Raw genomic sequence first — 13321 nt, 5'->3', positions numbered from 1 at the left:
AAAACGAATGAGTAATAAATCGTATTGTGTAGCAAATAGCCATCGTTCTCTCCGTTGAACTAGTGGCTGACGTGATTCAATGGTGTTTACATTGAAATAAGCTCTTATGATAATTTTGTGACTGTGAGCTGCGATGTATGTCACAGATGCGCTATTAAATGTCGAGATATGCCGCAAAAAATAACAAGCGGCACACGCCGTGAAAGCTAGCGATCAGGGGCATAGGTAACGATTTGAATCGAATTTCCACGAAATTAAGGTACCCATTTTTCAGCATTTATTTTTCCGAATTACTTCTGCAAGTTCGGTCGGAAACACGAAGGTCCTCTACCGAGATTTTGTGCGTAATTTGTTGATAGTTTTGATGTTATTTGGTAATAATTTTGGCGTAAAAGAACATCAGCTTCACAAGCAATATTTTCGAGGGTATGTTGGTCTCAGTCTGGGTGCAAGATGCTTGCCTCAGGTTTCAGTTGACAGTCATCCAGGCTGGGTTTGATTCCCATTTCCTGAGGGCTGTTCACGGGCCGTGTCAGTGTGCGGTCGGACCGTACACAGGCTGTGAGCTCTGCTCACTGCGTCCCTATGTCAACACTCAACAACGTCAGCCTTCCGTCACCACACACAGCTGACAGCGACCGCTGTGGTCGGTCGGAATGGGCCACAGGGGACCGTCCACCTCACTCAGCCGTGATGTCAGAACTGCCTACCCATCCCCTACCCTGACCCCCATGCCTGCTGCACACACCGCACACACCACACTCAGCAATTTGCGGTGCCCGTGAACACCCCTCTAGGCAAGGCTCATGACCTTGCTGCTCCCTGGCTGCTTGGAATAGGATTATAGATCCTGTTGGCTCTTGATGTACTGGATATGAGGCTTCATTGTAATTGGAACTTAGCAATAATTTAATAGATATTGCTATGCTTCAAATATGGCAAACATTACATTACATTAGAAAATAAGCAAGGTGTTAAGATTAGGTGGCTCTATGAAATATTACAGCTAGGTAACGAAAATGGCAAATACTACCAGTACTTGTCATCTTTTTGCACCCTGGCCTAGGCTCAAAATAGAAACTATGCCATATTGTCAAAAACCATATATTTACCTAGAAAATTGTGTAAACAATCATTAACTCCTAAAAAGAGCAGGTAGGTACACTACAAGTAGAAATAACAAAGCTAATCTAACCTGACCTTACCATACCTAATGTAACCTCATGTTACCTGAATCAATGGCTGGTTGGAGTGGAGATAGGTAACTTATAAATGTTTTGTGTAAAAAGTATTACAAGTATTGATGAGTAATCTCACTTTTCAAAATTTATGCTGGGGAGGATGTGTCCTTTCCTTTCATGTTCTTATTTCATTTTTGCCAATTTGTCCAGTTTTTAGAGGGTGCAAAAAGAAAAGGACCTGATCCCTTTTTTATTTGTGATGACTATTTCCACTATTTGAGGCTTTCTGATAAGTGATATTCTTTTTCAGGTGATCAAGTAACAAAGTACAAGCTGCTGAACTTCAACAGTGTTTGCTAAAGAATTGATTATTTTGCTAAATGTTGTAAGATATTGCTCAATATGTTCCCTCAGCAGTAGTTGAAAGCTGCTACCATACTTTTGAATGTGATACCATTGCAGAGGACATCAGAAGTACCTAAACCTTGCGTCGAAACTCCATCAAGGTACAGATTCTACTGAAATCACCATTTCATACTGCATATTTTTTTATAATGTGCTAGGTAACTCCCATAGAATTTTATAGCAGGTATAAAACAAATCATTATTATTCGTAAGTGAGCAGTGCCGGTGCCACAAGGCCCGTCGGCAGTGAGCCGGCAGAGCCCGTCGGCCGCACCGGGCTTGACGCGGCGCTCGTCGTCGTCTCGATGCCCCGGCGCTGGAGCGGGCCACGCTCGCGCCGCTCCTGTCAGCCGGCTGGGGAGCTGACGCTGGCCGACAGCGCCGACGCCCGACTGCCGGTGGCGCGGCTGCGGAAGGCGCGCGCCCCCAGGACGGACGTGCCCGACTGCTGGGAGGACGTGGTCGACGAGCCGCCCGACCGGCACGCCGACTCGGCCGGCGGCGGCGGGCTGTGGCACGCCGGTGGCGGGCGGGCTGAGCGCGGCGCCGGCCGCCGCTACCCGCCCGAGCTGTGGTACCTGATCGGCCGTCACGTGGCGCCCGAGGACGTGGCGCGGTTCGCGGCCATCTGCCGCGACGCGTACCGGAGCACGCTGACGCGCCAGTTCTGGGTGCGCCTCTACTGGCACTGGTGCGCCCCGCCGACGCCGCTCGGTCTGCTGGCGGCGCCCGATTTCGTGCAGGAGCAGCGCGGCTGCCGGGCGGCCGTGGTGCGCGCGCTGCATCGGCTGTACGGGCCGCTGCGCGCGCTGCGCCGCCGCGCCGCCGACAGTACCGACACGTGCCGGCTGGTGGGCGCCCAGTGCATCAACATGGGCCGCGCACCGGCCGGCGGCGACTTCTGGCTGTACTGCCTGGTGTTCCGGCGACCGGTGAGCCAGTTCCACCAGCGACTGGCGCCGCCATCCTGTCGCGACGTGCGGCTGGCGCGCGAGCTGCTCTTTGAGAACGCCGACGAGGGCACCACGTGTCTGCTGGTGCGCGCGCACGGCACCAGCCAGCTGCCGGCCGTGTTCGGCCACGTGGTGCACAGTGTGTCCGTCACCATGACGACGGGCATGCAGCAGAAGATGAGCATCGTGTTCACGCAGACGGGGTACCGGGAGGGCGGTTGCCGCGCGCCGGCCGCCTACCTCAGCCGGGTGCTGGTACTGGCCCCCGTCAACTCGTTCCGGCTGGTGCACTGGTGGCACGACGAGTTCCACGAGGTGTTCCACAAGCACATGCTGGCCGGGAAGGAGAGTGCGGTGCCGGCGCCCAGCTGATGTCGGCTGGACTCAGCGGGGTCCTCGTGCCCTTAGTGTGCCACTCGGTGCGGTGTCGCCCCTCTGCGGTGAGCTGGCGCCGACCCTAGCCTGATAAATGCAGCTGCAGTGTTGTGCCTGCTCGCAGCGGACTGAAGGTGTTCTTTCAATGGGTCTAACTCAATTGCACGTTTTGTGTGTCGTGATTGGATTTAGTTTCAAGTTTGTTTTTTTAGAATGTGCCGAGCTGGTAGGATGGAATATTTGCTTTGAGTTTTCGGTGTCGAGTGGGATTTGTTTGATGTATATCTTTGGACGATGTCTTGTTCAGGGAGCAATTCGTTACAGGGAAGCATTGACTTCGGGCCGGGCGATAGTACACACTACACAGCGAGTTCCGCCGCAGTTATTGGTCCCGTGCTGTTACTCGGGAATCCCACTCCGTTTCGTTCCCCTTGGCGTGCTTTGAGACTTGTCCGTGGCTGGTCTATCGTGTGATAAAGTGACGTATGTGAACGGGGACTGGAATGGAGGATGAAATCTGCCAACAGTGTTTCGCTGATAGCAGCAACTTGCTAACGTTTCTGAGTTACAAGTACGTGCGATATTACGAACACGTTATGATGTATTAATGCGATATGAGGGAGCAATGATTGAAACCACACTTATTAACCTGCGCCAAAGTTGAAGGTGATACACATTTTTGTAGAAATTGTGTACCTTCATCCTAGTTTCGTGTGAAAATGATTTGTGCGAAGGATGTGCATAATCTATGACCGGTCGCATCGGCCACAATGTTGTGCGCTTTTGGAGGTATGGCCCGCCGGGGAGTGATCCGAATTCCAGAGCTATGTAGCGCGGAGGCTAATACAAGGCTACCATTGGATCTTACTGGTATTGTATTGTATTGTATTGTATTGTATTGTACTTATCGTGGCAAGCCGATCCATCCGAAAATGGCTATTATTGGCTGCCGAGTCAGGTGAAACGAATGAGGTGGGCACAACATTACACACAACACACACGCATCACATTTGCACACATATTCACATTTGCGCCACCGCGCCGCTACACACTGGCCGGGTCGCCGTGTTGCTCACGCAGTAGGAGCTTCCGATACTCCCTCCGAAAGAGCCTGTGACCGAGATTGCGCAGCGCCTGAGGCAGAGCGTTATACTGCGATACAGTGGCGTATAGGAACCGGCGGCGCCCGGATTCCGTTCTAATCACGGGTAAATCGAGCAGGTGGGACTGACGCGTGTCACGCCCATGCACGCTACCTCGCGACACAATCGCGTTGGATAGGGCTTCGGGCTCTCCTGTCTCGAGGATTTTCTTTAATAGCGTGACAGACTGTAGACGCCACATATTCTCGGCCGAGAGCCACCGCAACTCTTTCAGCACTTCGCTTACATGGTCATACTTCCGCTTGCCCGACACAACACGAGCACCGAAATTGATAAGCCGCTGGAGCCGAGACATCTGGGTGACACCACATCCACCATAGACAACAATGGCGTACCGGATCGATGAGACTACTAGAGCCTGAACCAGAGTGGCCAGCGTACTTTTCGGTAGGTAGTGCCTACTGTGACTCAGGCCGCTCAGAATACCGGTGCATCGGCGGGCTACATCAGTCACATGGTTTGAGAAGGTCATGCTCTCGTCAAAAGTGACGCCGAGGTTTTTAGCTGAGGACGTTCCCACAGTAGTGGTACCCATGAACCTGATTTCTATCGGGACTAGTTGACGAATTTGCTGCCTTGTGCCCAAAACAATGATCTGAGTTTTATCTGCGTTAATCTTGAGCCCATTTTTTCGGAACCAGAGTGACAGAGCTGCAAGGTCCCGCTCCAACTGGGTTACCATAGCTCCGGCATCGCCTGGACTCCCCAGTACAGCTAGCTGCGTGTCATCACAGTATTGTACAAGACAACGATCGTACAAGGCACCTTCCGGCAAAAACAGTGACATATCGGTGGTGTACACGTTGAACAACAACGGCCCGAGCGCGGATCCCTGATAGGTGCCGATGGGGTTGTCCAAAGGCCGTGACAGAGTACCACGACCGTCCGGTGTACGAATCTGGACTTGTTGTTGGTGATCGGCAAGATAACTGGAGAACCAGCGGACGTCGACGCCGTACTGCTCAAGTTTGACGAGCAATCGGTCGTGGGGTATAACGTCAAAGGCCTTAGACAAGTCCAGCATACAAAGTAGCGCCACCTGTCGTCGATCCATCGCCTCAAAAACCCTGTCAGTTAAGGTCAGAAGTGCAGTTTCGGTAGAATGGTTGTTTCGGAAACCATGCTGGCTGGGGGAAAAGAGATGATGGGCTGAGAGGTAGGAAAAAAGTTGCTCATATACTACTCGTTCAGTGATTTTGGCGATCGTTGGAAGGATGGATATTGGTCTGAAGTTTGATGTCTCTGTAGATTTAGGATTTTTCTGGATGGGATGGATCACTGCGAGCTTCCATGACCGAGGGACTGTGTGAGACGTTAAACAAGAATTAACAATGTGCGTGATGACGTGGCAGGAGTAGTAAGGTACCCTTGATTTGCAGTGCTTTTACGTGGCACAAATCTGGTACGCATCGGGCTGGGAGTGAGAGAGACACCAACACGCCAAAGCGAATAGTCGTATCAATGGATATGAATGGGATGTGGAGAATATGCTTTTACTCACTACTGATTTTTTTTATTTATTTATTTAGACATACAACGACTCCACAAGTAGGTGCTGTGGCTATTCTGCCGAGGTGAATATGAGTTATTCCCTATATTGTGTATTTTTGAATGCATCATCATTCTTTCGCCTCTGTTCCTCTCCTGCATCAGTAATAACTAATTGTTTCCCCTTGCAAGTGTGCTTTGTTTCCATCGCGATCGCGGTCTTTATCCTTTAGGTATGCATTGCTCATCACGTATTATGTATTTATTATCCATGATGTTTTACATTTCTAACATGTTAAATGTGACGTTTCGTCATCACAAGCGAAACCCAGAGCTTGTTCCCCGAATAGCCGTGCCTAGTTTCTAATAATTAGGTCTCATTTCACCGTTGGCCGCCTTCTGTCCTTGCACTGTTCTGTTCGGTCTATAACCGTGCATGGTAAATGAGTCTCGGTAAGTCTCGGCACGGATATTGTGTCTGTCAAAAGACATCCCATATTCAGCCTAGCTTGGGGACGCCTCGGATTAACTTGAAATTCGCACACAAAAGAGCCCTTGGGATGTGAACGACGTCACTCCTAGCCAAGTAAATCACTGGGACTTTGATTCGATCGATTAAAGTCCCAGTGATTTACTCGACCTGAACCTAACTCATCTACTCCTCTCTAGTCTTTACATCTAGTCAATGTCTGGCACAAGTTCGCGTTAACTTATCCTACCTTGGATAATGATGTAAATAATAAACCAATTAATACAAATCAGGGCCTCGGCTAAGGAATTTTGACTGGTGGGCCACTTGGGCAGCGACATGGACTGACCTTCGTAGCCATAGCCCCCCCCCCCCCAATTTTCGATTTCTCCCCAGATTTCGGCCACTTTATTCTGCAAAAAACGTCAGGATGGCATTAAAAAAAATGTAAAAAAACGGGGCTCGACCCCCCCCCCCCGGCTCTTCAGAGAGAGAGGAGAGAGTAGGGACCCACAACCCTCTCAGTGGTGATACTTCCTCGGTGCACATAAAATCGCACAAGCACGGAATATATAGTCTACGACATATCGTAGTACATATCGACATATCGACATGTCGTAGACTATATATTCCGTGGCACAAGTATGCACACAATATTGACGCAGATTATAAAACTTTGGACGATTATAACTTACGGCCGTGAGTGGATCGCTCGCCGACTAGTCGGAGATTCGGAAGCGGTCGGACGGGATCGGGCGTTGTTGGGTGAATCGGGAGGAATTGTGAACAGCACGAGTGCAACTTTATATATAAAGTGGGTTGTAGCAGGAACCCCAAAAGGGGGTTGTAGCAGCAACCCCAACATCTCTGAAAATGATCATTAACCTTCCAGGCGGTGGGGGGGCATTTTTTTGCCCCCCCCCCTTAGTTTTTTCGATATATCTCGAGAACCGCTGCGCCGATCGTCACCAAACTTTCAGTACCCTCCCGGGAGTAGCTAGCGCACATGGTGACCAAAAATTTTTCCAAAGGCTATGATAGGTTGGCCGCTAATGACGTCAGAGTGACGTCATTTTTGCCATTTTCGACCCAAAAAAAGGTTTCGCGGGAAGAGCTGTCAGGCCTACAGCTTTAGAGATACAGAAAAATGTTCCGACATAAAAGGTGTGAAATCAAGAGGGCTACAAAACTGTTATTTCGGTTTTTCGAATTTTTTGGATTTTGACCCCCAAAAATCAAAAACTAGATTTTTTGAAAATAATAGCCGAAAAATCTAAAAAGTTTTTCGAATTACGAAAAAACCGGAATATATGTGATAGTCCCTACCGCCTTCTATCTACATACCAAATTTGAGATCAATACCTCTTTGTTTGGCCAAGTTATAGCGAAAAAACTGTTCAAAATTGATGACGTCAAATTTTCAAACTCAATTTTTAGCAATTCTAGACCTCGTAGCGCAAAACAAAGACCACCATTAGACTCCCCGTGACGAGCTGCATCGAATCGGTACCCATTTTATGCAAAAATATCAACTTTGAAATTTGACCTTTTTTGACCTGACCTTGACCTGACCTCCACCAGCAAGTGACCTAAACCGTACCTGATGGTCTTATAACCAATACCATTGAGCTGGAAATGAAAAAACTGGCCGTAAAACATGCATCGCACAACCTTAGTAAAATTGGGTTCAAGTGGTGACCCTTGGTGACCTTTGGTGACCTGACCTGTGACCTGACCTGGTATGACCAGTGACCTCTAATAGCAACATATGTACTAGACAACTGACGCCTTATCGCTGATTTTCGACAAAATGCGTTTTACTCGGTGTTATAGCGCTTTCCCTAGAAGCCCCGTGAACGGTGAAACATTTAATCTTTGACCTGACCTGTGACGTCATCGGTGACCCCGAGGTCAATGAAATTCGGTTTCCTTCGACAAATTTGACAGGGCTATCGAACGCCGTTTGAATTTTCCGGATCCGTCCAGTAGTTTCGGAGATACGAGGGGGGGGGGGGGGGCAAAAAAAATGCCCCCCCCCCACCGCGCGGAAGGTGGCTGGGAGGCCCACCGCCTGCCGGGTTAAGCCTATTGGTGTCGCATGGAAAATAATTGACTCAAAAGCCCAAGCGCACTGCGCAACCCTGATATTTTCTTTAAAAAAAAAACTAAGTTATGTACACGTTCACTTCTGGTGAACAGTGTCCCAAACTTTAGATTTCTCTTGGGTGTCTGAGTGGAAAATTCGAGCCACCCAAAATGTGAGAGTGGAAAATTATCCATTTTTATTCTTGAGTGTCATCTTCAGACCAAATGAGAAATTTTTGGAACGCTGACTGTGAACGGTTCGAAATTCGTCCAACTGGTCAGATGTGTGACTGCAAGCATCATACCGGTCGTGAAGACGCATAATATCGCTTGCAGACTTCAATCGGCTGGAAGTCGCCGACACTACCTCTATTTTGACTCTGGCTTATATCGTGTCTATCGGCGAGCCGTCTGAGATCGCTCGCAGGCTTATCCCCGACCGTCTGAACCGGTCTGTTCTTTATTCGTAGTTTTTCTTGTAACCGACTGGTCTGCGGCAGATGCTTATGTGACTGCAACCACTCGATCGATCGGAAAGCTTGCAAGAACTCTCGCAGACCTCGATCGGCTGGAAGCCGCCGACACTATCTGTAATTGACAGAGGCAGACGGCTTTCGCGATTATTGCATAAAATTTAAAGCCTCGGTCACACTTCACCGGATTGGACCAACGGACGAGAAACGGACGAGAACTGTCAGGGTCCGGTGATGTCCGTTTGTTTCCGTTGGACGTCCGTTTGTCATCCGTTAATATCCGTTCCATGTCCGGTGGTGTCCGGTTGAGCACACCGGACACCACCGGACATGGAACGGATATGAACGGATGAGAAACGGATGTCCAACGTAAACGAACGGACATCCCCCGGACATCACCGGACGCCGTCCGTTTCTCGTCCATTGGTCCAATCCGGTGAAGGGTGACCGAGTCTTAGTCCACTTAGTCCACTATAGTTCACTTTTTACCCCAAGAGGATATTGCAAACAATAGGTTGAATTTTTTTCACAAGAATATGTTTCACCTATGGGTACTTTACAGCCTGAAAATGTACGATAAGATCTGCTAATTCAATTTGAAATGTGAAAAATGTGAAAACTTAGATTTTTCGGAAAATTACTGGTGGGCCAAATCTTTGAGGCTGGTGGGCCATTTCGGGTCACTGGTGGGCCATTTGGCCCACCAGTTAACATGTTAGCCGAGGCCCTGATACAAATCAAATATATTCAAAATACACAAAGCTTTCGGCTTAAACAGCCTTGATCACTGTGAGTTGTGGCAATGTATAATCGGTACAACACAAATATTCGCAGTAACCGTCTAAGAATTCTTGAAAATAATGAATCACGTGTTTCTTGTCATAAAAGCGACGTAAAATTCCATCGTACTTCAAACGCGATAGTGCTACACATAGAGCAATGCAACCACTTACCTGATTGGGAAAATACGAAAATATTAGAAAAGAACATGAAGAAATCTACGAGAAAGATTCTGGAAGCGGCTCATATTATCACACGGGACACATTCAACAGTAGAAACGGATTCATTACTTGGTCATCGATGGCAGCAAAATCGACAGTTGGCCAGTAAAACAAGAAACACGTGATTCATTATTTTCAAGAATTCTTAGACGGTTACTGCGAATATTTGTGTTGTACCGATTATACATTGCCACAACTCACAGTGATCAAGGCTGTTTAAGCCGAAAGCTTTGTGTATTTTGAATATATTTGATTTGTATTAATTGGTTTATTATTTACATCATTATCCAATCTGTCATGGATACACAACATTTATCCTACCTTGTTAACTTTTTATCTAGTCTCTGTTTTTCTAGTCCGTGAGTCTAGGTGGCTCTCTCTTTTGACACATTTGCTCTACTAGTATGACGTTATGGGCGCAAAATGACCCCAGCAGTCGGCGCGCCCTAAAGCTCCAATAAACAAACAAATCACTCCTAGCCGTTTGACCTACAGAGGCTAACAAAGTTCATGACTCCTAAATTTGCGCGGTATACTCGTATTGTTGCCATTGAGCGGATATGGAGCTCTGAAAATGGCACCAAACAACTCGCCAGGACTTGGGCCTACGTTCCCACACACAGTTTGCGCTGTGACTACGCTCCTCATGTCCATGTACGGATGTCCTGCTGGTCCTCTCGGTATGGGGGGACCACCTGCACTCCGTCCGCCCCTGTCGCTCCGCTGGTCGTCTCGCCCGTCCCGGCCCGTGGGGATATTGGCGCCCTGTGGCACGGACCAGAGGCGGATCCAGCTCAGAGTTTTTTTTTTTGGGGGGGGGGGGGGCAAACCATAACAATTTATAGATTCTTTCCATGCCTCGTCCATAGGCGTAATGTTAAAATTATGCCGTTTGGGAGGGGCAAATGCCCATTTTGCCCCCCCCCCTGGATCTGCCACTGGCACGGACTGGTGTGGGTGGCGGACAGCTGCCGACCTCCCGAGAGGTGGTGTTTGTCCCCTGGCCCGTGCAGGGACAGAGGATATTGGCGCCCCGAGGTCGGCCGGTGGAGACCGGACGACTGGTCAATGAGACCCGATGACTGGTCAATGTTCAGGCTGCTCGTCTAGGAGAACGGTTGACCAAACAGACGTCTTATGGAAATCTGGAAGGATGATCTGACGGAAGTGAGCTTACAGTGGTGCATTGGCAGCTCTCCGGAAATGACCATGGATGACATTTACGGGTGCTGACGTCGCAACGCTTGACCTTTGGTTTCGATGGCAGCAGGCAGCACAGAAGCAGAGCGGCGTACACGGCTGTGTACTGTGTTGTGTTTCGTGTGCAGCTCTGTACAGGGGTCGACCGGCCGTGCAGACTGTGTCCATTTTCCAGCTCTGCAGACGTTAGGGGAGAGCGGGGAGAGTTGTATCATGTCCAAGTTGTATCAGGGCGAATTGCGCCAAACTTATCCAATAGATGGCGCTCGTGACACGACCAGCCGACGAGGGTTTCCGGGCGCCATCTTTCCCTGTTCTGTCGTGTGGCTGGGTGGACGCGTCTCGAGGTGAGAGCCGATTTTATGTTTTTTAATGTCATTCTAAAAAAAAAAAATAAGTTGCAAGAAAATGTGTGTTTTGGGCATTTAGATGTGCACAAATTTGAAAGATCTCCGTAGCGGTGGTGAGGGTTGGTTCTAAGGCTGCGTGAGTGAAAATGGATTTCTCCAGCTGTCCGCTGTTTTTGAGCACGAGGATGTTTTTTCCAAGATGGTGGCGAGGTACATGTTGTATCAGAGCCGGGTGGGGTATGTTGTAACATGTATGTATGTATGTATGTATGTATGGGTATGTTGCTTTTGATCGCGAAAGCTAAGCCCTGGCTCGCGTTTGTATGTAGCTAGTCAATACTCGTTCCATTTCGGCACAATGTGTTGGCTTCTTTGCTCTAAACGGGCCACTTTTGCGTCTAGTCTGTTGACGTTTCGTTCGTTTCGATGTTTTGTTCGGATTGACCTAAGTTTGGTCTAATAAAAGTGAAGCCTTTGAGCATATACATTGTATTAACCCCATTTAATGTTGTTGTTATGTTCAAAACCAGTAGCAAGCACACTCCCTGAAACGTGAAATAGTGATACAAATTACCCCACCATGTGATACAACTCACCCAAGCCATGGGGCAAGTTGTATCAAAAACATTGTTCTAGGGTGAAGTCGTATAAGAGTACGCACTTAGTGGATTTCTTGCTCTCATTTGTTTAATATTTGAAAGAAAGAAATCGCAAATAGGGAATATTAAAGTTCATTGAATTAGCCATCAACCCATGGGGCAACGATCCTTCAGCGTAAATGGAAGTGGTCTAAAACTGACATTTTCTGAACCGCTGCAGTTGCGTACTCTTACCATATGGGGTGTGTAAGAGTACGCACACCAGGCGGGTGGAGTACGCAAGCATATGAACACACACCTATGCAGCTTGTAAGTGTCCAAATGCTTAACTTCAAACTCAGAAGGCATTTAAGTTAATTCTAGTATCCAAAAAGAAAAACTTAAAATAAATATTTCAGGTCTATAAATCAGGAAATAATCATGTCGTGTGTTTCTTAAAAAAATGCACAATCAAAAGGGAGAATAACTCGTATTTGGAAGAATTTCGGGTACGCATCTGCATCACAGTGCTCCATTGATGATATACCTACAAAACAAACGTCATTGAGCGATATATTAATAATTTTATATTTCTGTATATTCGATTTAATGTATAATTCTGCGTACTCTTACCCTCCTGACCAGTGCGTCCTCTTACCGTACATGCAATTCGCGCACAAAACAACCCCGAAACGTTGTGCAAAACTTCGGAAACATAATATTGCACTGCACAGTATTTCCCCAGATAACCTCACAAGTTTCCCACAACAATCACGGAAATGTACCTGATCTCAACTGCCAAGTATCAAAATTATTGTACCATACCATAATAATATCATAACGCTCGAAAATATTATTCATCGCCTTAAACTCAACAGCGTCGCCGCTCAACGCCCACGTTCCGTTGGTGACAAGCACGCACTGGCGGCTTCATGTCACTTCATGAACTCGACAAGCCCGCGTTGCTAAGCAACCAAAACAGCTGATGCGTACTCTTATCGCCTGCGTACTCTTACCCGCCCTTACCCTATTCGGCAGACCGTAGAAGAAAAACTGGTAGAGGTAGCGGAAAAGTTACTTTGCACAAAAAAGCAGAAGAATCAAGGAAGGAGATAGTGTGGAAATAATGAGTTTATCACGGATAGTTACGAGGTTATGGGTCTCGGAGTAAAAACTGATACAACCCACCCCACTCTCCCCTACTCATCTCTGATGTGTAACGTCTGAGCTCATAGGCGGCGGAACGATTTGAGACAAGGGGGGGGGGGCACCAGCTCAAGGAGCCAAACCTAGGGTACCCCCAAATCCTGTTTTCTCATCGGATTTAGGCCACTTATTTTTCGTCACAGCCCTGGCACGATGATTTTTTTATTTTTTTGTTTTTTTTTTTTTACTAAACGAAAATGGCAGTTCACCCCCCTATGTGTGGTTAACTTTAAGCTGATCCTCAAGTACCTATGTGTTTGCCTCTTCCTTATTGTCGTTTGATAAATTCCATTTATCCTACATGTATCAAATTCCCAAGAAGCCATCGCAGTACTAATCAGTGGCGAATCCCAGGGGGGATGTCACATGGGTCATGACTTAGGGCCTGGGGTC

General features: G+C 48.0%; 1 protein-coding gene across 2 annotated transcripts; it reads left to right on the top strand.

The window, feature by feature from the left end:
• The first annotated feature begins 189 nt into the window (after window positions 1–189).
• On the top strand, window positions 190–3774 carry LOC122372861 (transmembrane protein 183-like). Of its 2 annotated transcripts, none has more exons than XM_043350522.1 (2): window positions 190–225; window positions 1492–3774. In XM_043350522.1, the coding sequence occupies exon 2, from the start codon at window positions 1892–1894 to the stop codon at window positions 2909–2911; it is 1020 nt and encodes a 339-aa protein (XP_043206457.1). In that variant the 5' UTR covers window positions 190–225; window positions 1492–1891; the 3' UTR covers window positions 2912–3774. The 2 variants fall into 2 exon arrangements, with proteins under 2 accessions (XP_043206457.1, XP_043206451.1); XM_043350516.1 differs by having other exon boundaries at window positions 201–259.
• The last annotated feature ends 9547 nt before the right edge of the window (window positions 3775–13321 follow it).

Source organism: Amphibalanus amphitrite, unplaced genomic scaffold (assembly GCF_019059575.1).
Source record: "Amphibalanus amphitrite isolate SeventyFive unplaced genomic scaffold, NRLGWU_Aamphi_draft 000037F_arrow, whole genome shotgun sequence".
NCBI lineage: Eukaryota > Metazoa > Arthropoda > Thecostraca > Balanomorpha > Balanidae > Amphibalanus > Amphibalanus amphitrite.
Note: the sequence above shows the minus strand (reverse complement) of the source record. Positions and strands in the feature narration are given on the sequence as shown.